This window comes from Aythya ferina (genome assembly GCF_964211825.1).
Source record: "Aythya ferina genome assembly, chromosome: 25".
Classification (NCBI taxonomy): domain Eukaryota; kingdom Metazoa; phylum Chordata; class Aves; order Anseriformes; family Anatidae; genus Aythya; species Aythya ferina.
Window position 1 is genome coordinate 5,889,457 of NC_140323.1, and position 24,254 is coordinate 5,913,710.

Sequence of the window (24,254 nt, forward strand, 5' to 3'; positions counted from 1 at the left end):
CCGGGGACGGTGCTGGGCTTGGGCTTTGCTGAGTGAGGAGCGGGCGCTGGGCTGGCACGTGCTGCCTGGTGCCTCCTGGGCTCGCAGGCGCTGGGCTTTGCACGTCCTTCGTGCAGAGCCAGCCTGTGCCAGCACCACGAGCAGCTCTGCCCGGCAGGCTGCACGCTCTGGCTAACCCCACAGATCCTGGAGAGCACCAGGATAAGGGTGAAAACCCCCTGGGGTGGGCACGCTGCTGCGGATTTCAGCCAAGAGCTGTCACCAACATAAAGCTCATCTCCCGAAAATCTGCCCCCTGCTAACAGGGGAGACTTGGGAGCAAGGCTGACCTCTTTATTCGCCCGCAGGCACCCATGGGCATGTGCTGGGATCAGCCCCCAGCCCCCAGCTCCCCAGCCTGCCAGCTTGTGCATTTTTGCGTGTTTTTCTCACTACGTTGGCCCATTGCCTTTAAAAGGCTAAATGCTCCGGACTAAATTTGGTCATGCAGCTCTGCATGGTTCCCTGGAATGTCCTCGGGTTTCAGGCTGCTCTGATAGCACCATTCCCCGCCTCCCGCTGGGCTCCATTGGCTTCCCCGCACCCGAATCGCCGCTGGGCGCTGTTATTGGCCAACTCTTGGGCCGAGGGGTGTCCTCTCTTCATCACTACCAAGCCCCGGGGCTGCAGCGGTTGAGAGCTGCTGCGATTTAACGCTTCAGCACCTGCTGCCTCTGTGGGGAGCAGTGTTAGAGCTTCGGCTCTGTTTTTTTTCTCTTGCTTTGGGTACCACAACAACCGCAACCGTGTCTCGCCAACGGGCCAAGATGTCCAAAGTTGCCAAATATCGGCGACAAGTTAGTGAAGATCCGGACATCGACAGCTTGTTGTCGACTCTGTCTCCAGAGGAGATGGAGGAGCTGGAGAAGGAGCTGGATGTGGTGGATTCGGATGGAAGCATCCCTCTGGAGCAGAGTCAGAAAAACCAAACGGAGAATTCGCCGACCAGCCCGCAGAACTGCGACACGGTGCTCAACCACTGTGAGAAGGACACCAAGAAACGTATCCAGAGGGAGCAATCGATAGATGTAAGTCCCATCTCCCCGCGTTTCAGCTGGCTCTCGGACATACCCATGAGTTGGGGCTGTTTTAGGGGACGAGGCGGAAAACGTGAGCTCCGTGAGCGGTGTGTGGTGCGTGCTAGAGAGGAATAGCTGTCGTGGAGAGACCAGAGGATGAGGCGGGGAGCTGGTCTGGCACACCAGGAGCCAACAGGGGATTTCATGAAATCTCTGAAAGCCAAAACTGGTGCTGGTGCCAGGGGGTTTCTCTCTGCCTCTTCTCCAGCATCCTGGGGCAGGACTGGTGGCAGAGGTGGCTTCTACAGCCAGAAGAAGGCTGGAGGGGCAGCTGCAGTGACAGCGACCCTGTGGGCTGTGTTTCTCTGTCCTCCTGCTTTTGCCTTTGGAGATCTCCAGATTCTTGGTCCGTTCAGTTCCTCTTGTGCAAAAGCTCAAACAGTTTCTGGTTCTTGTGGAATAAAAAAAAGAGCAAAGTTGGCTAATTTGTGGAAATCACCCCAAGAAGTGGGTTATGTCCTAAGCCATTTGTTTCCTCTTTATTGTTCAGTTGAAACACATTCTTTCATTTTGATTTGGGCACATTTATCTCCTTCTCTGCACTTGGCAAATCCTTTAAGAGCTCGCCTTGAGCCAGAAAGCTTCATGCCAGTCCCTCATCCCGCCTATTTGTGCCTCGCCTCAGTGGGAGCCAGTCCCACTTCTCTGTAACATTTATTAACCTCCGCACTAAGAATATTTGGTATGTGCTCGGTGCGTGGGAGGCTGGGAAGCATTTGGTTTCCCTCGTTTTTTATGACAGGCTGAGCCAGAAAGCAAAAGAAGGGGACCCTGCAGCTATTTTTCTGTGGAGCACAGGCAGGTTTTGTGTCCCAGGCTGGGTCCACATCCTCGGTGCAGGGGCTGAGGAGCCTCATAGGGGGAGCGGAGCAGAGCCATGTGTGAGCTCCCCAGAGCTGCCTGCTCTGGCTCTGCTTCCCTGTCCCAGGGCACCCAGCAGCACCCTGCAGAGTAATCAAGCTCTACATGGCCTGGGAGCGCCTGGAAAGCTCCCTGGGGATGTGTACAGAGCTTATTATAGGACACCCTCTCCTGACTGGAGCCTGGGGTGCAGCCAGGATGCAAACAGGGAGAGAAAGATGAAAACTGCAGGAGAAGTAAGAGCAGGTTGGTTCTGGAGACCTGCACGAGGGGTTAAGCAGTTCTCCCAGCTGCTGGGGAGCTTTCCCCTGGCAGCGAGGACACGGCACTGGCAGCCTTCACCTTCTATATGTGGTGTTGGCGTGGGCTGGGGGACCCATTCCCACTGCTGGGTTGCTGCAGAAAGTGCTGTGCCCCTGGCTGAGGGCACCGCACTCACCTTCGCCCAGCGGAGAGCTGCCAGCACAGCAGGACAGGCCTGCCCCAGTCATCCCAGTGGCATCGCAGGGGTCTGCACTGGTTTGCAAGGGCTGGCACAGGGAGGAGAGGTGTCCTGGGAGTGTGCTGTGCAAGAGCTGGCGGGGAGCACAGTGAGGGAGCTCCTGGGAAAGGCTCTCCCTGTGCTCCCGTTTCAACGTCGGTAGCTTTGGGCCATGGCGGACAAAGCAGATGGGCTTCCCGTCAAATTGGGCAACGAAACTGGCCCCGTTAGATCGCGCTGCGGTGACTGGATATTGCAGAACTGGCTTTCTTCTTCTATTTCAGTCCCTGGAGGGTAAGAAAAAATACCCTCCATCCTTTCCTCCCTGGCATTGTTGGGACCTGGGATTAGCACCCAGAAGGTGCCAGCGCCGGCAGGACGGGCCCCGCCAGGCTCTGCCGTGAGGAGCAGGGGGCAGGACGGGATCACTGGGACACCGGAGTGCTCGAGGAGAGCAGCCCCGCAGGCAGAGTGCTTCCCATGCCCCAGGGGGGTGTTTTGGATGAAGTGAGTGCGTGGAGCCCTCTGGAGCATCCCGCGGCTCCCAGCTCTCAGCCGGCTGCTGGGAGCTGTGATGACAGCTCCCTCTCCATATCAGCAGATTTCGCGGTGCCATGGGCTGCAATTCACTCATGCCCACTGGCAGGAGTGCCGCGGGTTCACACAGCGGGTGGTGGTCAGGCTGGGTGCCGACATCGCCCACCCAAACCTCTGCCCCTCGGCAGCTCTCAGCCCTCCGCACCCTCAGGCACATGGCATCCCCCGTGAAATGCATCAAGTGAAAGCGAGTGAGAAGCAGGAGCCTAAGCACGGGGAGGTGTTGTCCTGCCTCTGGGCTGTCTCTGCAGCAGGGGGAGGCTGGCATCTTGTCCTGCAGCTACAGGTCCCCAGGTCCGCAGCTGCCTTGCACAAAGGTGCTGAGGATAGAAAATATTTGGGAGTTCCCTGCCCAGCTCCGCTCATTGCCCACCGTTCGTTGGTGCAGTTGCTCGTGGGGCTTGGGTGCCAGTGGGGACAGCAGGAGCTGGCCAAAGGGGAAGGAGGTGTTGTAAAGGGAAGGGGTTTTAAAGGAAAGGGCTCAGTGCCGGCCAGTCTCACGGTTCTTCTTGCAGGCGTTTCTCTGCTCTTGGACCTGCTCCAGGCACCCCAATTCCCTCCTCAGCGTTGGGTATATTTAGAAATATTGTAACTTCACAATAACATGTCGTCTTTCTCTGTGATGAAAAGGGCAAACTTGGGTAACTAGGAAGCAGTTTATAAACAGCTCAAAATAGATGTGAGCTTTGCCCTGACTTCTCCACACCGTGCAGCCAAATTCATATCTTGGTGATGCATTAATTAATTAATCTTCATTAAATATTGCTGGTGTGTGAAGGCATACCCCTGTTCAACCATGGAGCTCGGGGCTGTGCCTCTCCTCGGATGCACTCAGCACGGCCTCTCCGCAGGCCCGAGTATCAAGGGAGCCATGGTTAAACTAATATTAAAACAACGGGATAAATGAGGTTTTTAATGGGTTGTGGCTTTTTCATGTAGCAGGCAAAGACATCATGAAAGAGAAATTCGGGTTACAAACACGGCAGAGTTTGAAGCAGTGGCATTGTGCTGTGAGTTAGCAGGGGCCCAGCTGACTTGCTGTCACTTCAAATTTTTGTATCGTGCCTGGGATTCCTCTTCAAAGGAGGAGAAACTGAGGCAGGGCCTGGTGCATGTGGTGTCTCTGGGGGGGGTTTGCTGCCAGGAGAGCTGGGTGAGGGCTGCAATTTGGGAGAGCTGCTCCAGCTGGCTTTGTCTGCCTCTTCCTCAGTTGCTGGTGACACCTCTGACAGCATGTATGCGTCCATGTAGCACCGTGATGCACACCATGGGGATATCCCCATCTTCCCCATTGGCATTTGGTCACCCCCAGACCCCCTGGGGTCACACTAGCCAGGAGGGACCGGGCTGAGAAGAGCCACTGTGGGGAGCCCCGCAGCTCGGCGTGACCCACATAAGCCATGGCACCAGGAGGTTGGGTGGATGAGCACACCGTGGCGGTAGCCATGTCCTCAACGGGACATTTTGCTTTTCAAAGCACACCACTACACCCACCTGCTGATATTCTGGGCTCTCCCTGGGCTCCTGCCTGGCCTCAGGTGGCTCCCAACCTGCTGAGTGCCTGGTGGCAGCGGCACCGCCTTGTGCCCCCTTTCTGCAGCCCCACCACCCTCCCTAGGGACGGACGGAGCCTCCTTCCCTCACCCTCCACGCCTGCAAGGAGAGGACACCTGGATGTCCCGGTCCCACCAGAGCCCCCAGCCCTGCCTCCCTATGGGGCTGCACAAATTTCAAGCTCCTTCAGGCAGAGAAGGCTGGGGACGTGTGGGGATATTGCATGTGGGGGCGTTCATCATCCTGCCAGTGGAGGAGATTCGTGCCAGGGCCACAAAACTGCTTTTTTTTAGCAAGGTGCTTGCACGTGTCTCTGCGTGTAAGCCTTGGGACCCACTCCTTGGAGGTCCTACACAGGTCCTAGTGCCATGGTCGGGGATTATGGAACTCCTTGGGAAGATCTTCAAGAAAGTCCTGCTGCCTTCCTATCCTGTTGCTGAAGTGTGCACAGGTAGACTCGGGCGCACGCTGCTGGGTTGTGTTTAGGCCACTTTTAAGGATAAATAGTGGATTCACAGAGGAAGGAAACACCAGGAAAAGTGATGATCCCTACTGGCGAGCCCTTCTGCTACACTACAGAAAACCAAGTTAAAGTTGCCTATTAATGCTCAAAGCTTGTCTTTTTTTTTTCTTTTTTTTTTTTTCATGGAAATATCTGGAAGAAAAACAAGCTCCGGATTTAAATAGCTGGGACAGACTCAAGGGGAATTGTAAACGAGGGAAAAGAAGTGCTTGTATCATTCTTTAAGCATCTTACCAGTCTGTGACTAACACGAGTGTATTTAAACTCTGCTGCTCTGTTTATCAGCCGATCTGTCGATATGCCAAGGCTGTTCCCTTCCCTCTCCAAGAGCCGCCACCAGCTCCCCGTTTTGCCATTCTTTCAGCCCAGGCTGGGGCAGGCTCTGGCAACATCGGTGCCTGCTCTACCCATCAGAACAAGGAGGTGTTCTGCCAGCTCCCAGCCTCCAAAAGAGGTGCAGACAATAGCTGGGGACATCCAAAATAGTCACACATTCTGAAAGAAGCCAAAGGTGTTGAGTGGCTCCCATCTGGCCCTTAGGGGCAGCCACGGATGGTCTCTGCTCCGTGGGCTCTCCAGCCTGCTGCAGAGCAGCTCCTCCAGGAGAGCCCTTCCCCTTCTCACCTCTCACTGCACAAAACCAAAACCTGCTGCTGCCTGTGCTCGGATGTGTAGTTCTTTATCTCTGAAAATGCACCAACCCTGGAAGGAGAAGGACGAGCATCAGAAAGGAGCTCCGGCTGGCCACAGGCAAGGAGACAGACCTCCGAGGCAAGAAGGAAAGCAGGAACGATCCGCTGATGGGTGGCTGAGAGGGCTGAAGCAGGAGAGGAGGCAACACACAGGTCGGAGCTGCATTTTTGAACAACCACTGTGAGAACTCCCACGCCCGGAGCAATGGGCTGTAGTGCCGTGGGGAGGGGGTGATGGCAGCACAGCCTTGCTGTGACCAGCGCGAGTCGCAGCACGCAGTGTTCCCAGCGGCTCGCAGCTCGTGCCAAGAGCAAACTTTCTGCCTGGAAGGCACCCAGTCCATCTAAGGGCACAAGCCCAAAAAAACCCCGGGTTTCTGGTCAGTCTGAAAAAAGAGCAGTTAACGGCTGAGGTCTGTACTTACATAATCCACAACGGGGACGCAGACAAACCTATGGAAATGCTTGGGGCGTTCAGCTTATATGGGCCGAGCTGCCACCGATGGGGGGGTTAATTTTCTGTTTAGGTGTTGCTGATAAAGAGGTGCTGATGCAGGGTGCCGGGGCATTTGGGGGCATGCAGCCCCTTGATGTTGGGTTGAGCAGCCCAGAGCTGAGACCCCAGATTTGTGTCCCGGTGTTTGGGTCAGGATTCACACACAGATGTGCCGGATGCTGCCAAAGGCGCCGAGTGGCCCTGCCTTTGGCAGGGGGACCAGGGCCAGGATGTGCACGGCGTGGGAATTGGCACAGAGCTGCATGGGGATGGGAGCAGCCCGCAGGAGAAGGGGAGCTGCAGTTTGCTTCCTTCCAGGGAGCGTCTGCAGTTCCTAGGAAGCAGAGAGCGTGACCCCGGCATGCCGCGCTGTCTCATGAAGGGCTGGGTTTGGGGCTGCAGCCCCCACGTGGCAGAGGAGCCCAGGTGACGCAGGAACTCCTGGGGTTTGGGCCAACAAACCAGCCCTCTAATTTTGGCAGCGATGTCGTGGGGTGGCTGCGGTGGCCCCCGTGGGAGTCCTGCCCCAGCAAGGGGCTTGGAGATGTGTCCATGTAGCCCCGGGAGGCCGGGAGCCAGAGCCCTGCTGCTCCAGCATCCTGCTCCCAGTGGTGTGGAGGGCAGGAGGGGGTTGTGAGGATCACTACAGCTGGTTTTGACGTTCTTCTGTCCTAAAAATCCAAGGAATGCTTTTTGTGGGCTGCCCATGGAAACTGCACCAGGCAGAAATCCAGCCTCGAGGTGGCTGGGGTGCACATCGCTGACATCCACTGCCCTTCACCACCTCTGCCGAAGACGGGGTGAGCAGAGCAAAGACCTCAGCTTGGGAACATCCCCTTCTGCCACGGCTCTGCTGGGAGAAGGGGCTGGGAAATTGATGGGTAGAAGAGCAGAACCCAGGTTTCTAAAAACAGGTTTTGTTAGAGCAACAAAACTTTCCATTTGCAAAGTATCCCACGGCTTTAAGGGCCACTGGAAAATGGAAATGGAAAATGGCTCTCTGGAAAATGGCTGCGTGCTGCTGCAGAGGAGCTGGGGCTAGCCAGCTAAAGGAAACAGCTGAAATGTTTGTTATTCGCCTTAATTCAGCAACGAAGGCAAAGAAAGACAAAAGTCAGGGCCAAAAGCTGGCCAGTCCCTGGAGAACAGCTCTGCATCTCAGAAGGAGCATGTTTTAAACAACACTGGCCTGGGAAGTGCAAAGAGGCGGTGATGTTTGGGGTTAGAAAGGCCTGAGCAAAGGGGAAGGGGAATAACTGGGCTCCTCGTTAGAACAACAGTAAGAGCCGAGGCGGGACGGGGCAAGAAGTTGTTTACATCGCTCTGGGCTTCAGCACGCAGAGCACAGCCTGGGGGTCATGCTGGGCCTGCATCCTTCCAGCCCTGCTCCATGCCAAGAAAAACAAACGTGCCAAGGGAGAAAAGGGAGAAACTGGCTGCTGCCTGCGGATGGTCCTACCAGGGAGCCCACGGCAGGCACAGCCACGGGTGTGAGCAGCTTTGCTCTTGGCTGAGGAGCAGGAGGGCTGCCCGGGGTCTGCCCAACACAGACCAGCCCCAGGTCCATGCTGGCGGCGCAGTCCTGGGCTTGGTGGAGGAGCCGGAGGCTTCTGCTCCCTCCTGTGCTCTCCAGTGGTCTGGGTTTAGTAGCGCTCCGGCCTCAGCCAAGGACACGGCATTTTTCCAGGAATGTCCTTGGCTCTGAGCTGTCCCCGGGTTACTCAAACTTGGTTGAGGAATGGAGGAAGGGAACAGCTCGGCCCGCTCGTCGTGGATCAGCTTGGCTGCAGCAACCTTTCCCTAGAGCACAATGGCAACGGGTACCCAAACACCCAGCAGCATCTCAGGCAATGACAACCGATGGTTGGCCACTGAGACTCAGGGGACTTCTGCACGCAGAGGAACAGTCTCAGGGGGCATCCCTGTCCCCTGGGAGTTCTCACATGGCTTGTGCCCAGCATCCTCACCCCCTTCACCCACAGTTGTGCTGGGGGGTGGTGGGAAGCTGCTGACCTCCCACAGCCGCTGGGTAGATTCGGGTGAGTTGGGCAGGACGGAGGGGACACGGGGGCTCCATACAGCCCATACCACGAGGATGTTGCAGATGCCCAGTTAGAGCTGTGGGTTGGACCTCAGAGTCTCACAGTGGCTCTGGAGACCTTTGAAGGACTCAGAAGCACGTGTAGGACAGACTGAAACCCCTTGGGCACAGATACCAGATCGGGTGGTCAGTTATGGAGCTGTAACTATGCCTAAACCCCTTACTTCAAATAACCAAACCCTTCCCTTGACGGTTTGGGATCTCCCCGTTGTGTCTCAGATGTCTGCCCCCCGCGCCCCTGCTCTCCCCACTCCAAAATCCCCTCCATCACTCAGGATTTGTGCAGGTGGTTTCCCATTGCCCGAGCCACGTCCTGCCAAAAGACAGATAGGAAAATGTCCCACGGGGGGAACTTATTATCCTAGCAGAGGCTGGGAAAAGGGGACTGCCACTCGGCTTAGGCTTTGCCCTGCAGCTCTGGAGGGAGCCTGGTCGGTCTGTGCAGGGCACAGCTCTGGGTGGACGGCCCCCGTGGGTGGCAAAAGCCAGCAGGCATGAATGGCTCTGCCGGGGAGGGGTGGTGCAGAGGAGCCATGAGAAGACCCCTGGGCTCCAGTGGGCTCCAGGCTGCATGCAGTAGTTACCCCACGAGGCTGAAATCATTCCTGGGGCGATTAACTTCAGCTGGCCCAGCTGTCCTTCGGCAGACGCCTGCTTCTTGGTGCAGGAGAGCTGTGCACCAGTGCTCCCCGAGAACAGACGTCCCCCCCCTCTGCTGGGTGCCCATGTCCCTGCTGCCACCAAACAGCACCCAGAGCTGGCAGCCCCTTGGGAGCTGACCCCCCTGTGCCCCGGGGCTCACAGCCTGTTCTTTGGTGCCCTCTCCATCCCCATGCTGGGCGAGCAGCCCGATCGGCACCCACTGATTTCCCACCCCAAAACAAGCCGTGGGGCTTCAGGGGCAGGAGCCGAGAGCTGTCGAGCCCCCCACTCACCGGGGGGAGAAGCAGAGCCCGGCAGCCCCGGCTCCCACCCAGCCACCCCGGGGCCTGCCCAGCGCAGGGCTCAGCCACGCGGCACAGCCCGGCCACGGCTGCTGCAGCGGGCTGTGAGTGCCGGGATTCCAGGCAAGAAGTTCCCGCTCTGCTTTGCCTTTTAAGGAAGCATCTGAGTGGGTTTGAGGGTTGCAAATGCTAACAAGCAATGGCAATGCTCATTTTAGTCTATTTAGAGGAAACGGGGAGGCATTTCAGTTCATCAAAACACTGGTGATTAATCAGCCAAGTACCAGGCTGTTTTCATTAGGCTTATTTTTAAAGGTCTGACACGCAGTGTAAAAATATTCCCCTAATAATCGCGCTCGCAGCAGAGGGAATGGCACGGGAGCGGGTGCCGTGGTGCCTGTTTCTAGGTGCCCAAGGTAAATATGTCAGCGCTGGGGAGAGGAGCGAGCAGCAGGGCTGGAGATGGCCATGGAGAGGCTGTGGGGTGGCCACGCTGCTGGAGAAGGTGCAGGGAGGAGCAGGGGACGTGCTTGTTCCCCCCATCCACCCCCTCCTGCACCATCCTGCCACCGAGCCCCATGGCTGGGGTCCCCGATGTCCCCTCCGTGTCCCCCCAGCCCAAGGTGGGCCCTGGCGGAGCTTTTCCCTGCAGGCACGGGGCTCTTTCTGCCAGAGCCCGCAGCTCTAACAGCACACCCAACGTGGGCGCGCAAACGCTGCCCGCACCAGCAGCAGCGCCTGGGGTGGTCGTTGCACGCCAGTCCCTTCCCTTTTTGCTCTGGATGTGTGGCAGCATGTCAGGGGATGGTAGCTTTAATTAGAACAGTGCTAATGATGTGATAAAAAGATACACTTGCTGCAGCCACTTTGCCTAACGGGGATTTGCTGTTCATCTTATTTTGCTCTGGTTTCGTCTTGTTTGCAGAAATCCGTTGCCTCCTCTGCGTACGGGAGGTGTTGCAGCTCCTTCTTGCCAGGTTTTTCCTCCCTCTCTCCAGGATCTGCTCATTCCTGGCCAAAGCCTTTGCTCTGCTTGGTCTTGGAGCTTAGGGGAGCCCCAGGCCCCCATCACCAAGTGAGCTTGGGCCAAGAAGGAGAAGGCTTTTGAAGCACTCGGTGTGCAGGAGCTGCTGCCTGTGGGTCCGGGAGAGCTCAGAGGGCTGCAGAGCCCCGGGGGGCTGCAGGGACGAGCAGGAAACCTCCAGCCTGGGACATCCCCAGACACCTTTGAAGGGCACCGTTGGGCAATGCTGTGCAAGGCAGTGAGCCCCCATCCTGTGCACCTCCCGCCAGGGACCTGGCTCCCCTTCACCAAGGTGCTTCGGGATGTCAACGAGCATCCCTGCACCATCCCGACCCCAGGAGCAGGGCACACCTGGGTCAGAGGGGCCACCAGCTCCGTGCTGGAGGTGGTGGCACTGCTTCCTCCCTGCAGACCCCAGGACAAGGACGTGCTGGGATCAGGACATCCCCAGAATGGGGTCTGTCCCCGCTCCTGGGGGTCCGCAGCCCAGCAGTGCCGCAGGGGCAGCTCTGTGGGGTCTGGTGCCTCTCTGCTGTCTGTTCAGGTCCGTGCCAGGGAGCCAAGAAATTTCTTAACTAAACAAACAACTCTCGTCCCAGATGGCATCTGTGCACACGCCAGGTACAAGCTGTCCCCACAGCTGCCCTGCTGACGGCTGGGCCAGTTCTTTCCACCAAGCTGCCATCCCAGAGGGCTGGCATGGGGCTGGCAGAGCCGCAGCCTGGGCTATGGGGTCCCAGCTGGGGGGACAGCCCCGGCTGCACTCCAGGGTCTCCAGGCTCTTATTTGGGGTTTCAAGGCGCTGGGCGAAGCCACGGTGCTGTCCTAGTGCTATGAGCTCATAAATGCTGCATCTCCCAGAAGCATTTCTTCTGCCTTTCCTTGAAGTCCTGATGCCCCCCAGCAAAGATGACACTTGCCCTGACACCCCCTCGCCATGGTGCTCCCTCGTCCCGCAGCCAGCAGCACTACTCAGCCACCAGCATTGCTGTGGTCAAGATGAGGACACTCAGATTAACACCACCAACCTGAGCGTGTCCTGACCACAGCACCCAGCCCTCTGCTTCCCCTGGACAGAAACCTTCGAGGCCACCAAAACCGACTGGGCACCCAGGAAGAGCTGGGAGGAGAAGAACCTGCGTGCTCCCGGGCAGGGAACAAGGAGAAGGAGACTTAAATCACCAAACCCAGCCGCAGACCTTACAGAAGGCTCTTCCCCGGCACACCAAACCTGGTCCCAGTGTCAGGGGTTCAGGTGCAACCAGCATCGCTTTGTAACATCCACTCATCTCCGTCAGTGGGAGCAGAGGGGTCTCATCTGGTGTTAGGAGAGAGGAATCCTGCCCCACTGCCCCGCTCTTGCTGCGTTGCTGTAACCAACTCTTGCTCCCGTGTCGGCATCACTCCAGGCACGTGAGGAGGTGAACCCAGCGCTGTAGGGAAACCAGCAGGCTGGAGGGTGCTTGCACCCAGCAAAGCCTTGGGTTGCAGAAGCAGAGCATTGCAAAGTGGTGCTGGTGGGAGACGCTGCCCAGCCCCATCCACCCAGGGTGAAGGCAGCACCGGGACACGCGCTGAGTCCTGGCTGTGGTCAGCAGCAACGCAGATGCTGCACAAATGATCAAATGGCCCTAAAGCACAAAGGGAAAGGAAAATCCTTAGGTGCTAGAGGTAGCCCGTAAGAAAACAGCCCTTGAGCCTCAGGGTTGCAGCCCGCATGCAGGGAGGACGTGGTCACTGCCTGGCGGTCAGCGCTAGCGAGCCGAAAGCTGGACTGAGCCCCTGCTGCCCACAGAGCCCCGCGGGCACGGCAGGGGCATCGTGCTGAGCACACAACACAGAGCCAGAGCTCGCTTGGAGGAGCAGGCAGGCAGCTGCAGACAAAATGAAAGCGCTGCTGTTTGCCAGCCCGCTAGGGAGTGAGCAGACATCCTGACTGGCCTGGGGACAGAGGAGAAAGCTCAGGAGGTGCGAGCACTGCTGCACGGCCTCTTCGTGCGCATGGGGAAGGGGTGCCAGCTGCAGCGACACTGCCGTGCCCAACACGTCCATCCCTGAAACCGCCCTGTAGGAAGCTCTTCCCTCCTCTGATGCCTTTGGACACCAGAAGACGCGTTGCAGATAAAGGCCACATCCCAGTTCCTTTGGTTTTCTGCAGGGAGCTCAAACCTGCAGAATCCTGGCCTGGGGAACCCCGTTTCAGAGAGCCCAGGGCTGGCTGTGACCGCTGGGTGGGCAGCATCACCCGTGTCACCGTGCAGCAACGATGCCCTGGGGAGCTGCAGCAGGAGCTGGGTACACCCGGGTGCTGCAGGCTCTGCCTGCACGGGGGGCACTCGCACAACGAACCCCCCCCCGGAGCCAGGACCTCGGCTGGGATCAGCAGCCTCTTGCAAAGCAGGGCCATGGGCTGTAATGTGTGAGCAGTGCTGGGAAATCACTCGGGTGAGATGAGGAGACTCTGGCCTGTATTCAGGGCTAAACCAGCCCAATTTGGGGCAGATCGCTTAGCTGGCCTCGTGCTCCCCTCTGGCATCCCCATTGCCTCCTGGGGACCCTGTGCGATGCCCTCCGCAGGTTTCTATCACAAACTGCCCACGCCTCCCTTCACCCAATTGTCCTTTCCCACCCTGAGCAGTGCTGGGGCTGGGGCTCTGCCTTCCCCATCTCCCCCAGAGCCTCCAGCCCTTCGCTGGCCCCATACAAACGGGCTGAAAGCCACCAGCAGCAATTTAGGAAGATGGTGCCTGTTGTGTTTCAGGGCAGCTCATCCCTCGTGGGCTCCCAGAGCTCCCCGAGCCGGGCTGTGTGAGAGCAGCTGAGTTTGTGGCGATGAGACCGGGGTGGTGAGGCTGGAGGCCGGGGACCCTGCCCCTGTAACGCCTCCCTGTTTCTCTGTTATTAGGAAACCAGACTGGCCGAGAAGAAGCAGGAAGCCAAGAATGGAGAAGAAAAGGGAAAGGAAGCTCCGTCCAAAGACCTGGCCCGGAAACGAGATACAGGAGTGGGGAAAGACTCGAAAAAGGAAGAAAGTGCTCAGAAGACAGACCCAAAGGCTAAAGCTGAGGCTGAGAGCAAAACCAAGGATGGGAAAGCCATCAACGACAAGGTCAAGGCCATGGAGAAAAAGCTGATGGGGAAGGACAAGAAGGAGGAAGAGAAGGATTCAGTGGTAAAGAAGGAGAAGGGGAAGGACAAAAAGGAAGAGGAGAAGGGCTCAGTGTTAAAGAAGGACACAGGGAAGGATAAAAAGGAGGAGGAGAAGGGCTCAATATTAAAGAAAGATGCAGGGAAGGATAAAAAGGAGGAAGAGAAGGGCTCAACAGCAAAGAAGGAGACAGGGAAGGACAAGAAGGAAGAAGAAAAGGGTTCGGCATTGAAGAAGGGCACGGAGAAGGACAAAAAGGAGGAAGAGAAGAGTTCAGGGTCAAAGAAAGAGGCAGAAAAAGACAAAAAAGAAGAAGAGAAGAAAGAAAAAGACAAAAAAGAAGAAGAGAAGAAAGAAAAAGATAAAAAAGAAGAGAAAAAGAGTTCAGATCTGAAAAAATCAAAGGCAGATGAGAAGGAGGAACCTCAACCAGCGGCAGAAAAGGCAGCAGAGGAGAAACAGGAGGCCAAGGCGACGGCGGCGGCCGAGAGCAGCCCCTCCAAGCCTGCCACCGGCAGCTCCCCAGACCAGGCCAAGGAAGACGAAGCTTCCAGCATCTTCGATGAGCTCATCGAGAAGGTGAAGAACAACGATGCAGAGGTGACCGAAGTCAACGTGAACAACTCGGACTGCATCAACAACGAGACCCTGGTGCGCTTCACCGAGGCCCTGGAGTTCAACACGGTGGTCAAGCTGTTCGCGCTGGCCAACACCCGCGCCGACGACCACGTGGCCTTCGCCATCGCCATCATGCTCAAGTCCAACAAGGTGCTGACGAGCATCAACCTGGACTCCAACCACATCACGGGCAAGGGCATCCTGGCCATTTTCCGGGCGCTGCTGCAGAACAACACGCTGACGGAGCTGCGCTTCCACAACCAGCGGCACATCTGCGGGGGGAAGACGGAGATGGAGATCGCCAAGCTCCTGAAGGAAAACACCACGCTGCTCAAGCTGGGCTACCACTTCGAGCTGGCCGGGCCTCGCATGACGGTCACCAACCTGCTGAGCCGAAACATGGACAAACAGAGGCAGAAACGCCTCCAGGAGCAGAAACTGGCACAGGAGCGCGGGGAGAAGAAGGACCTGCTGGAGGTGCCCAAGGTCGGAGCCCCGAAGGGGTCCCCCAAGGGGTCCCCGCAGCCATCCCCCAAGGCTTCCCCCAAAAACTCTCCCAAGAAAGGGGGAGCGCCCGCCGCGCCGCCCCCGCCTCCTCCTCCGCTCGCCCCGCCGCTGATCAACGAGAACCTGAGGAACTCGCTCTCGCCAGCCACGCAGAGGAAAATGGGAGACCGGGCACTGCCGGTCCAGGAGAAGAACTCGCGGGACCAGCTCCTGGCGGCCATCCGCTCCAGCAACCTCAAACAGCTCAAGAAGGCAAGTGCGGGGCCGCGGCAGGGCTGGCGTGGGGGCTGAGATCTGCAGCCACGTCTGTCGTCATCTGGTGGTGGGGGGTGAGGGCTGCCCTCGGGGGGGGACAGCCTGGGGTCTGAGGTTGCAGCCCCCATGCACAGCACGCGGCAGGGGTGGGTCCGTCCCTTCACAGAGCACACAGGGTGGGCAGATCCGTCCCTCTGCACCATCCCTTGTGCAGTGCATGGGGCCAGCAGATCCAAACCTTGGCAGAGCACCTGGGGTGGGCACCTCCTTCCAGTGGCCTGATCTGGCCCAGGGGTTGGGATGCAGAAAAGGAGCCGGTTTTAACCCGTAAACCTAGGGGGTGGGGATCCAGGACTTCCCCATGCTGAGTGTTAGTGGTGCTCAGCTGCAATGGTGCCAGTGCAGGCAGGATTGTGTGGGCAGCAGGTCCCTGAGGACAGCAGCTCACCAGGCTCCTGCACCCCCGGGGCTGGGGGGGACCCCGAGGGGCTGCATCTCCCCCTCATCCCAGCGCCAAGCCCTGAAATTCCTCGCTTGCCCCAGTGCTTTGTGTCCCTGTGTGGGCTGCCCTGGGGACAGCTATAACCCAGCCAGGTGGGATGGGTGGCCCTGGAGCTCTGAGCATCCTCAGCAGCACTGGGGCAGGGTCCAGCAGCACCGGGGAGGGGTCCGGCACCACCAAGCAGCTCTGCATCAGGTCCTGGAGCCCCTCCAGCAGCCCCTGCCACCTCTCCCAGCTCTGCCCAGTAACGGGGTGTCTTCTCCGGCAGGTGGATTTACCGAAGCTGCTGCAGTAGGGAGCGGGACGGCTTTGCCCCCGCAGCCCGGCGTGGCAGACCCCGGGACTCTCGCCTTCCTCGTGACTCTTGCCATGACGAGCCCTCTGGGACCCTGCAGTGACCGACGCCGAGGAGCAGCGATCTCTCTGGGACTGATGGAGGAAGGGCTGGGCCTGAGAAGGGCCAGCACGGCCGTTCGATGCAGTGTGTGAGGAAGACCTTGTATTTATTGTTACGGTTGCAAAGCCCTCAAGCTCTCTCTTCTGCCAGCACCGTGCCCCGCTCTGTCCGGCCACTCGGGGATGTCAAGGACGGAGGAAGGGGTAGTGGCTGTCCCCACGTCCCTGCTGCATCCAACCCCACTGCGGGGAAAGGGGGCTCGCGGTGGAAGGGGGGCAGTGCCAGGGGCTGGGGGGGTGCAGTGGGGCCGGGGGTCCCCTGGGAGCGCATTGAGGGGCTGATGCCCTCCAGCCCAGTCCAACCTGGGCCGAGCAGATGGACTGCCCCATCCAGGGGACATCTGGGCCATCGTCACCGCTTGTGTCCCCGCGGGGTCTCCGAGTGGCTAGGAGGGTGATGGGGACATTGGTGGTACACGGGGTCGGAGGTGGTGGAGAGCTGCAGCAGGAGGTGGAGCTGGGGTGGGGGCGTGCACCCAGGGCTGTCCCCAGGACCCCAGGGCTGTCCTGCCCCTGCAGGATGCGGGACCTGACCTCTGCACCCAGACATTTGTCCTTGTGCGGTGATCAAGTGCTCCGTGGGAAGAGCAGGGCTCATAGGGGGGTCTGCTCCTGGGGTGGGGGGCAGCAGGAGGGGGTGGCAGTGGCCCCCCGTGCTGCCAGCATCACCTGCAGCCCTGCCAGGCAGGGGATGCTGTCTGCCCATGAAGCCCTGACTTGGGGGGGGCAGTGGGTTTTGGGGCCGCTGTGCCCACCCCTGGTGTGAAGCATTGCTCACGATTTGTACAACTGCGGCCACTGCATCAGCAATAAAGCTCACCCAACGCTTCCGTGCGCCTCGGGGACAGGGCTGGGGGGACCGTCACCCCCCAGGAGCCACAGCCACTGCACCCCTGCTGCACACCAGGGTCCTGGGAGGGGGGTACTGGGGTTGTTTGGATGCAGCTCCCTTCTGGGGCAGCTCTGGCAGCACCCAGAGCCCTGCCATGGGGACACCACAACTGGGACACCCAAAAAAAAAAGAAAAGGGCACCTCACCCCAAAATTGGGCACCCTGAGGCCACCTGGGCACCCCAAATTTGGCACCCAGCCGCTGTTGGATATCCAGAACCAGGCACCCCACAGCCACGCAGTCACCCCCAACTGGGCACCCTGGGGCCACACAGAGCTGTGCCAGGGCTCCTCAGAGGCGGTGATGGCAGCACCCAGCTGAGGCCAGATCTGGAGTGCAGGTGGGCACCGAGATGGGCCCTTGGGGGGGCTCCCTCCTTTCTTGGGGTTCCCCTGGCTGCAGGCTGCGTGGCTGAGTGGCAGGTTCTGGAAACGGGGAGAAATGCCTTTATTTGGGCATTTCACATGAGGGCACCCGTGCAGCGCGGGCGGGCGGCCAGCCTGGCTGGGGGGAGGCATGAGGACACAGGGGTGAGGGGGGCCCCACCACCCCCAGCCCCGGTGCTGCCCCCCGGGTCACACTGCTCATCGGGGACGGGGACGGAGCAGGGGTGTCTGGGGGTGTGGGAGTTTGGGGGTGCTTGGCACCCCGCTGGGGGCACGTATGTGTGGGGGCGTGGTAGCCAGAGACCCCACAGGACACCGCAAGTGGGCTACCCTGAGGTGAACCCAAACTGGGCATAGTGGGGCACCCAAGCTGGGCACAGTGGGGCACCCCGGAGCCCTCTGGGCACCCAAACCAGGCACCTTGGAGCACCCACACCGGGCACCGTCCTGGAGGCACCCCGGAGCCCTCTGGGCACCGAATCGGAGCACCGTGGGGCACCCACAGCGGGCACCTGGGGGCACCCCAAACCGGTGACCCCGCCACCTCCCCGATCCGTCCACCGGGGGGCTGCCGGCGACCCCCGCCCGCCTCTCCCGTGCGGCTCCCGGCGACCGGCTCCGAGCCCCGGCTGCCGGCAGGGGGCGAGCTCCGGGAGCGGGGCGGCGACTCCCGGCGGCACCGGCAGGCGGAGGGCGGCGGCGGCGGCGGCGGCGGCGGGGGGGGGGGACCGCAGCGCACCGGGGGCCGGCGGCAGCGGCAGGGGTCGCGGTGCCGCCGCCCGCCCCGCCCCGCTCCCCCCCGCTCCGCTCGGTGCCGGGGCGGCGGCGGCGCAGACAAAGGCGGCGGGGGGCGATGGGCGGCGGGGCGGCGGCATGACCGGGCGGCGGCGGCGGCGGCGGCGGCGGGCAGCATGGCGGCGGCGGCGGGCGGCGCGGCGCGGCGGGGGCTGCTGAAGCGGAAACCGAACTTCACGCTGCAGGAGATCGAGATCCTGATGAGCGAGGTGCTCCGGTACGAGCCGCTGCTCTTCGGCGCCGCCGCCAGCACCGTGAACGCGTACGAGAAGCAGAAGATCTGGTGGCGCATCACCAACAAGATCAACGCCGCCGGCCGCAACCAGCGCGACATCGGCGAGGTGAAGAACCGCTGGCGGGGGCTGCGCCGCCGAGCCAACGACAAAATCACCCGGCACCGGCAGGAGCGGCAGGGCCCCGCCGCCCGCCCCGCCGCGCGCCTCGGCACCGGCCCCGGCACCGGCACCGGCCCCGGTCCCGGCCCCGGTCCCGGTCCGCCCGAGCTCGGCCCCGGGCCCGCTCCCGGCTGGGGCCTGCGCGCCGCCGCCGGCCTCGACCCGCCGCTGGTCACCGTCGAGGTGGTGACACCGCACGGTGAGCGCACGGGCACCGGGACGGGGGGCGCAGGGTGGGCTGCACGGGGGCAGCGGGATGTGGGATGTGGGACTGGGACCGGGGACCGGGACTGGGGTGCGGGGAGCAGGAGCGGGATGGGGAGAACGGGGACAGGGGGACAGGGATGTGGGGGACAAGGGGGGCAGGACCGGGATGTGGGGTGCTGGGACAGGGGGACGGGGATGTAGGGGGACACAGGACAGCGATGTGGGGGGCAGGAACAGGGGGACAGGGGTGTGGGGGCAGCAGGAGCAGGACATGGGGGCACTGGGAGCAGGACAGGTGCACGGAGGGACCAGGGCAGGGACATGGGCACAGGGACCAGGACTGGGACAGTGATGTGGGAGCACTGGGGCCAGGACAGGGACACAGGAGAGGGGACAGAGACCAGGACAGCAAGGCAGGGACGTGGCAGACAGGAGCAAGGGACGGGGAACCAGGACAGGGAACCAGGACGGTGACAGGAGCACTGAGACCAGGCCAGGGACGTGGGGGACTTGGACCAGGACAGGGAACTGGGACAGGGCCGTGGGGGCACAGGGATGGGGACAGGGATGTGGAATGATGAGGGCATAGACACAGACATGGGGGGACCAGGACCAAGGAAGGGACAAGGGACAGTGTCATAGGGATGGGAGGATAGCAGGATCAGGCCAAGGGCACGAGGGACTGGGACTGAGACAAGGGCATGGTGGAGCCAGGACGGGGACACAGGAGAGCAGCACGGGGATGGGGACATGGGCAGGACCAGCACGGGGACATGGGGGACAAACATCATGACGGGGACGCAATGGGATCGGGACAGTGACATGGGAGACAGGACAGGGACATGGGGTCACTGGGACTGGGAGAGAGACAAGGGACATGGATGGGGGTGGGCGAGGGGCACAGGGCTGAGGGCACGCAGAGATGTGGGAAGGAGCAGGACAGGGACCAGGGACATGGAGGGGACCAGCTCCAGGACAGGGTCTCACCACCACAGGGCACCTCCCAGCCTCCTGCCCCAAATCCCGGTGGCACCGCACCCCAGCACTGGGGGCTCCCAAAGGCCACCGTGGGGTGGTGGCAGGACAGGGGACATGCATCTGCTGGCACCACCGCTCCAGGCAGCCCGGCGTGGAGCCGTCCAGCTGACGTCCACGGGGTGATGGGGCGGCAGCACGGCAGCCCCAGGGCATGTGCTCTGTCCCCACCGGGTGAGAGGGTGCGGGGCTGGGGGTGCCACCAAGGGGTTGACCTGACCACGTTCCCTGCCCGGCCAGGTGTGAAGGAGGAGCCGGTGAAGGAGGAGCCGGTGGAGGTGAAGACGGAGCCTTTCCACGACCCCGCCGACAGCGTCCCAGCGCGGCGGCTGCCCCGTGGCAGCACCCGCCCACCCGGCGAGGGCTGGAGCCCCCCGCGGCCCCCCCAGCCTGACCTCCCCCTGGGCGGCCTGGGCGGGCAGCCGGAGCCGCCGGGCTGCGACTTCCCCAGCATCATCTTCGAGCAGGAGCCCGAGCACCTCAGTGACTGCAGCCTGGGCGAGCCGGGGGGGGCCCCGGGCACGGCGGAGGGGACCCCCGAAAGCGCCCGGCTCAGCCCGGCCGAGCAGCGCCTCATCCAGTGCAACGAGCGGCTGGTGCAGGAGATGCGAGCCTTCCGCCGGGAGTGCGCCGAGAGCCGCCGCGAGACCGCCGCCGTCCTGCGCAGCATCGCCCAGGCGCTGGGCGGCCTCAGTGCCAGCCTGGCCCAGATCCGCGAGCGCTACCTCGGGGGGCCGCCGGCCCCCCAGCCCTGAGCCGGGACTGCCTCCTCCGGCCCCTGCGTCTTTGGTTTCTTTTTTGTCCTCCCACTTCAATAAAACTCAGCGCTGGCCCCCGGATCCCTCTCCCTGGGCTCGTTGCAGACGGCTCGCAGGATTTTTTTTTGAGGGGGAAGGGGTGCTGGCACCCAGTGTCCCCCCCCCCCCCCGAGATGGGGCAGCGTCCCGTCAGCCAAAGCACCCGCAGCGGGGCAGGATCCAGCCACTGGAGGAGGGCGAGCACCGTGCAGCACCGGTGGCTGCCGGGACGTGGCGGTCCCAAATTTAGCCCCTGTGGCGCGCCGGGCCCCCCCTGCACCGCTGCGGGGTGTGAATCACACCGAAAATAGCTGGGTGAATCACTGCCTGCGCCGCCTGCTCCGCGCCGCTGGCTGGAAAGGGAGGCGCGTCCCGGCCCCCGCCACACAGGGCGGGTGGGGGGATCGGCCGCCCTGGGTTCAGACTCCCAGATTTGCTGCTTTTTGCCCCAAAATGTCAGCGGGGGTTGTTTTCGTGCCCCGTTTTTGTGCTGGCTCATCCTGGCTGGTTTGGAGGGAAATAAAACATTGTGGGGGAGGGGGAGGGCAAAAATAAATCACCTCTTTTTGGATGGAGAAATGCCTGGAGGGAAAAGGGGAACTGACCCTCCAGGCCCCCCCTCCCAAAAAAAAATAAATTGTGCCCCCCTCCCCTCCCCATTGCTCCCAGGGCAGGGGGCACAGAGCCACCAACACGATACAACACGTGGGGGGGGGACACAATTTAATGCCACCCACTTGGGAAGAGCCAAGGGTTCGGGGTGAGCGGGGGTCCCACAGTGCCCCCCCGGTGCCGGCAGGCAGGGGGACCCCCAGCATCGCCCCTCCGTGTGTGGGGCCACTGGCGCCCGCGGGCACCCACAAAGGTCCCAGTGTGCGGGGCGGGCGTGGGGACAAAAGCGGCTCTGTGCTCCTCGTCCCCACGATGGCCGGGAAGGGCCGGATCCAACCATCAGCCTCACAGGGTGGCGTCACGGCCCGGGGGGGGGGGACAACAACGGGGGCCCCCAGGCCGTGCTCACCTGCCACCCATGGGCGCCCCAGGGTGTCACCAGTAGAAGCGGGGTCCCCCAGGGGGCTCAGGCACCGGGGTAGCTGGGCTGTGCGGGGACGTAGGGCGGTGGTGCTGCGGAGAAAGGGGGGGGGTCAGTGAGGGTACCCCCAAAAAGTTTGCCGTGCTGTTGTAGGGGGGGTGCAGTGCTCACCTGCAGGGTTGTAGACGGGGGGTCCAGAGGGGTACAGCGGGTACTGGGCGGCGGGGCCGACCGGCGGGTACATGGCCATGGGGGTGAAGCCAGGCTGGGGGGGCACGGGGCCGGCTTTGGGGTCCACAGGGAATGGGGCTGGGGGGGGTGCGGGGTAGCTGGCCAGGGGGATCTCGGGGCCTGTGGGAGAGATGGAGCTGGGGCTGGGATCCACGGGGATGGAGCCCAGGGGCTGTGAGCCACTGCCCTGTGCCCCCCATCCCTACAACCCCACCGCACCCCAGCCTCCCCCCTGTGTCCCAATCCCTCCCCCAGCCCCTCTGCAGGACTCCCCCACTGCATCCCATATCCCACATCCCTACAGGACCCCACAGCATGCTGAGCCCCCCACACACACACCTTACACCTTGCCAGCCCCACCCTACACCCCAAATCCCTCCCCCGATGTCCCTGCAGGCCCCCAGGTCCCCCTCGCCCCCCCAAGCCCCCCACCTTGCAGGGGGGTGCGGAGGTGCTGCCGGCGCTGGTAGAGGTAGCAGCAGGAGCACATGAAGCAGCAGACGATGGTGGTGACGATGGCGATGAAGAGCACCACGGCCGAGGCGATGCCCGCGATGGTCTTGGGGCTGGGGGACACCGCGGGGACATGGGGGCGCAGGGCCGGGGGGGGCACCCGGGCAGCCCCCTGCCCTGCACCTACAGCAGTGCCCTCAGCACCGAGGGGCACCCTTGGAGCACCCCCTTGGAGGGGCGGTGGGACGGGGACATCCGGACAGGCACCAGCACCAGGAACCAGTGTCCAGCACCAGCGCCCAGCACCAGGAACCAGGGACCAGGAATCGGGAACCAGTGCTCAGCATCAGGAAAGTGCCCAGCACCAGTGCCCAGCACCCCATGCCAGTGCCCATCATCAGTGCTCAGCACTCAGCACCCTGTATCCAGCACTCAGCACCCAGCATACAACTCCCCAGGACCCACGACCCACACTCAAACACCCAGCCCCATGCGCCCATCACTGAAGCTCAGCACCCAGCCCCAGCACCCAGCAGTGTGCAGCCGTGGCACCTGAAGGCGAGGCAGTGGCGCTGCTGGCGCTCGGTGATGAGGCGCAGCGGGTCGCGGCAGCAGTACCGCTGGTGGCACGTGCCGCAGCAGAAGGTGAAGAAGTTGCAGTCGAAGCCGGGGTGCCACGAGCCGTTCCTGTCCACGTACCACAGGCAGTCCTCGTCGCCCGCCGCTGGGGACAGCCGCCCGTCACCGGGGCCTCGGGCGCTGCACCCGGCCACCGCCACCCCGGGGCCCCCAGCAGCAGCCCACGTCCATGGCCCCCAGGTGCTGGCTCGTGGGTGCAGCCTGTGTGTCACTGCCCCAAACCCTGCTCCGTCCTGTCCCCATACCTGCCCCCATCCTGCCCCATGTCCCCACACCTGCCCCCGTCCTGTCCCCACATCCCTGTCCCCCTCTCCACCCTGTCCCCATATCCCCATACCCGGATCCACCCTGTGCAATGCCCCCCCCACACCCTGCTCCGTCCTGTCCCCATGTCCCCATACCTGTCTCCATCCCCTCCCATGTCCCCCCCCCGCTCCACCCCGTCCCACGACCCCCCCCCCGTCTCCATCCCCTCCCACGTCCCCCCCCGCCCCCCCGCTCTATTTCTGGCCGGAGCCACCTGCGCGCCCAGAATAGCCCCGGGGACGGGGCCCGGGGGCGGCGGGAGGCGAAGCGGCGCCGGTGCCACGGGCAGCAGCCGGGGCCGCCCTCCCCCGCCCCGTCCCCACGTGGCTCCCCGCGGGACTCCCCCGACGGGAAACTCAGGCACGGGCACGGCCCCCCCGGGCCGGCAGCGCTCAGAGCCCTCGGGAGAGCGGGGTGGGGACACCGGGGGGACACCGGGGGGACACCGGGGGGACACCGGGGGGACACGGGAGCCGCGCTCCGGTGGCACGGCCGAGGTCACCGGGTCCCACGAGCGGGCGCCCCGCGGGCCCAGCCGGTGGCACCGGGTCCCCCCACCCCACGGGGCGCCCCCTCCCGCTCCCCCCCCCCGCGTCTCTTACCCAGCGAGGCGGCCACGGCCACCAGCACGGTCCCGGCCAGGGGCCAGCGGCCACCGGGGCCAGCGGGCCCCATCCTGGGGGCGGCCGGGGCGGGGGGAGCGGGGCCGGGGTCGGTGCGGCGGGGCCGGGGTCGGTGCGGCGGGGCCGGTGCAGCCCCGGTGCCGGTGCCGGTGCCGGTGGGAGCGCGGTGCCGCCGCAGGCCCGCAGTGACGCCGCAGCCCGGCGGAGCTCGGTCGCTGCCCGGTGCCCCCCCGCGGCGGCGCCTCCAGCCGCAGCCACCGGCCCCGCGCCCGGCCCCTGCCCGCCCCCGCCGGGCGGAGCGGCACGGCCCCGGCACGGCCCCCGCGTCCCCGCGCCCCTCCTGCGCCCCAGGGCCTCCCTTCCCTTCCCTTCCCTTCCCTTCCCTTCCCTTCCCTTCCCTTCCCTTCCCTTCCCTTCCCTTCCCTTCCCTTCCCTTCCCTTCCCTTCCCTTCCCTTCCCTTCCCTTCCCTTCCCTTCCCTTCCCTTCCCTTCCCTTCCCTTCCCTTCCCTTCCCTTCCCTTCCCTTCCCTTCCCTTCCCTTCCCTTCCCTTCCCTTCCCTTCCCTTCCCTTCCCTTCCCCCCAGT

General features: G+C 62.5%; 3 protein-coding genes across 3 annotated transcripts; 2 read left to right on the plus strand and 1 right to left on the minus strand.

The window, feature by feature from the left end:
- Window positions 1-617: 617 nt before the first annotated feature.
- On the plus strand, window positions 618-16,707 carry LMOD1 (leiomodin 1). The gene is made up of 3 exons (XM_084498069.1): window positions 618-1,067; window positions 13,297-14,916; window positions 15,690-16,707. The coding sequence occupies exons 1-3, from the start codon at window positions 807-809 to the stop codon at window positions 15,714-15,716; spliced, it is 1,908 nt and encodes a 635-aa protein (XP_084354195.1). The 5' UTR covers window positions 618-806; the 3' UTR covers window positions 15,717-16,707.
- Window positions 16,708-17,455: 748 nt separating this feature from the next.
- On the plus strand, window positions 17,456-20,426 carry LOC311423716 (uncharacterized protein). Its single transcript, XM_084498075.1, has 2 exons — window positions 17,456-18,544; window positions 19,828-20,426. Exons 1-2 carry the CDS (start codon window positions 18,067-18,069, stop codon window positions 20,340-20,342), a joined length of 993 nt encoding a protein of 330 aa, XP_084354201.1. The 5' UTR covers window positions 17,456-18,066; the 3' UTR covers window positions 20,343-20,426.
- A 666-nt stretch (window positions 20,427-21,092) lies between these two features.
- On the minus strand, window positions 21,093-23,879 carry SHISA4 (shisa family member 4). The gene is made up of 5 exons (XM_084498077.1): window positions 23,649-23,879; window positions 22,654-22,825; window positions 22,081-22,214; window positions 21,589-21,768; window positions 21,093-21,509 (listed from the first exon to the last, which is right to left on the minus strand). Exons 1-5 carry the CDS (start codon window positions 23,719-23,721, stop codon window positions 21,463-21,465), a joined length of 606 nt encoding a protein of 201 aa, XP_084354203.1. The 5' UTR covers window positions 23,722-23,879; the 3' UTR covers window positions 21,093-21,462.
- Window positions 23,880-24,254: the final 375 nt, after the last annotated feature.

Coding starts and splice junctions, on each gene's coding strand:
- LMOD1 (XM_084498069.1), top strand. CDS start 807: ATGTCCAAAGTTGCCAAATATCGGCGACAAGTTAGTGAAGATCCGGAC. Junction 1,068..13,296: donor AGAGGGAGCAATCGATAGAT/GTAAGTCCCATC, acceptor CTCTGTTATTAG/GAAACCAGACTGGCCGAGAA. Junction 14,917..15,689: donor ACCTCAAACAGCTCAAGAAG/GCAAGTGCGGGG, acceptor CTTCTCCGGCAG/GTGGATTTACCGAAGCTGCT.
- LOC311423716 (XM_084498075.1), top strand. CDS start 18,067: ATGGCGGCGGCGGCGGGCGGCGCGGCGCGGCGGGGGCTGCTGAAGCGG. Junction 18,545..19,827: donor CGAGGTGGTGACACCGCACG/GTGAGCGCACGG, acceptor CTGCCCGGCCAG/GTGTGAAGGAGGAGCCGGTG.
- SHISA4 (XM_084498077.1), bottom strand. CDS start 23,721: ATGGGGCCCGCTGGCCCCGGTGGCCGCTGGCCCCTGGCCGGGACCGTG. Junction 22,215..22,653: donor CGCCACTGCCTCGCCTTCAG/GTGCCACGGCTG, acceptor GGTGTCCCCCAG/CCCCAAGACCATCGCGGGCA. Junction 21,769..22,080: donor CCTCCGCACCCCCCTGCAAG/GTGGGGGGCTTG, acceptor TCTCTCCCACAG/GCCCCGAGATCCCCCTGGCC.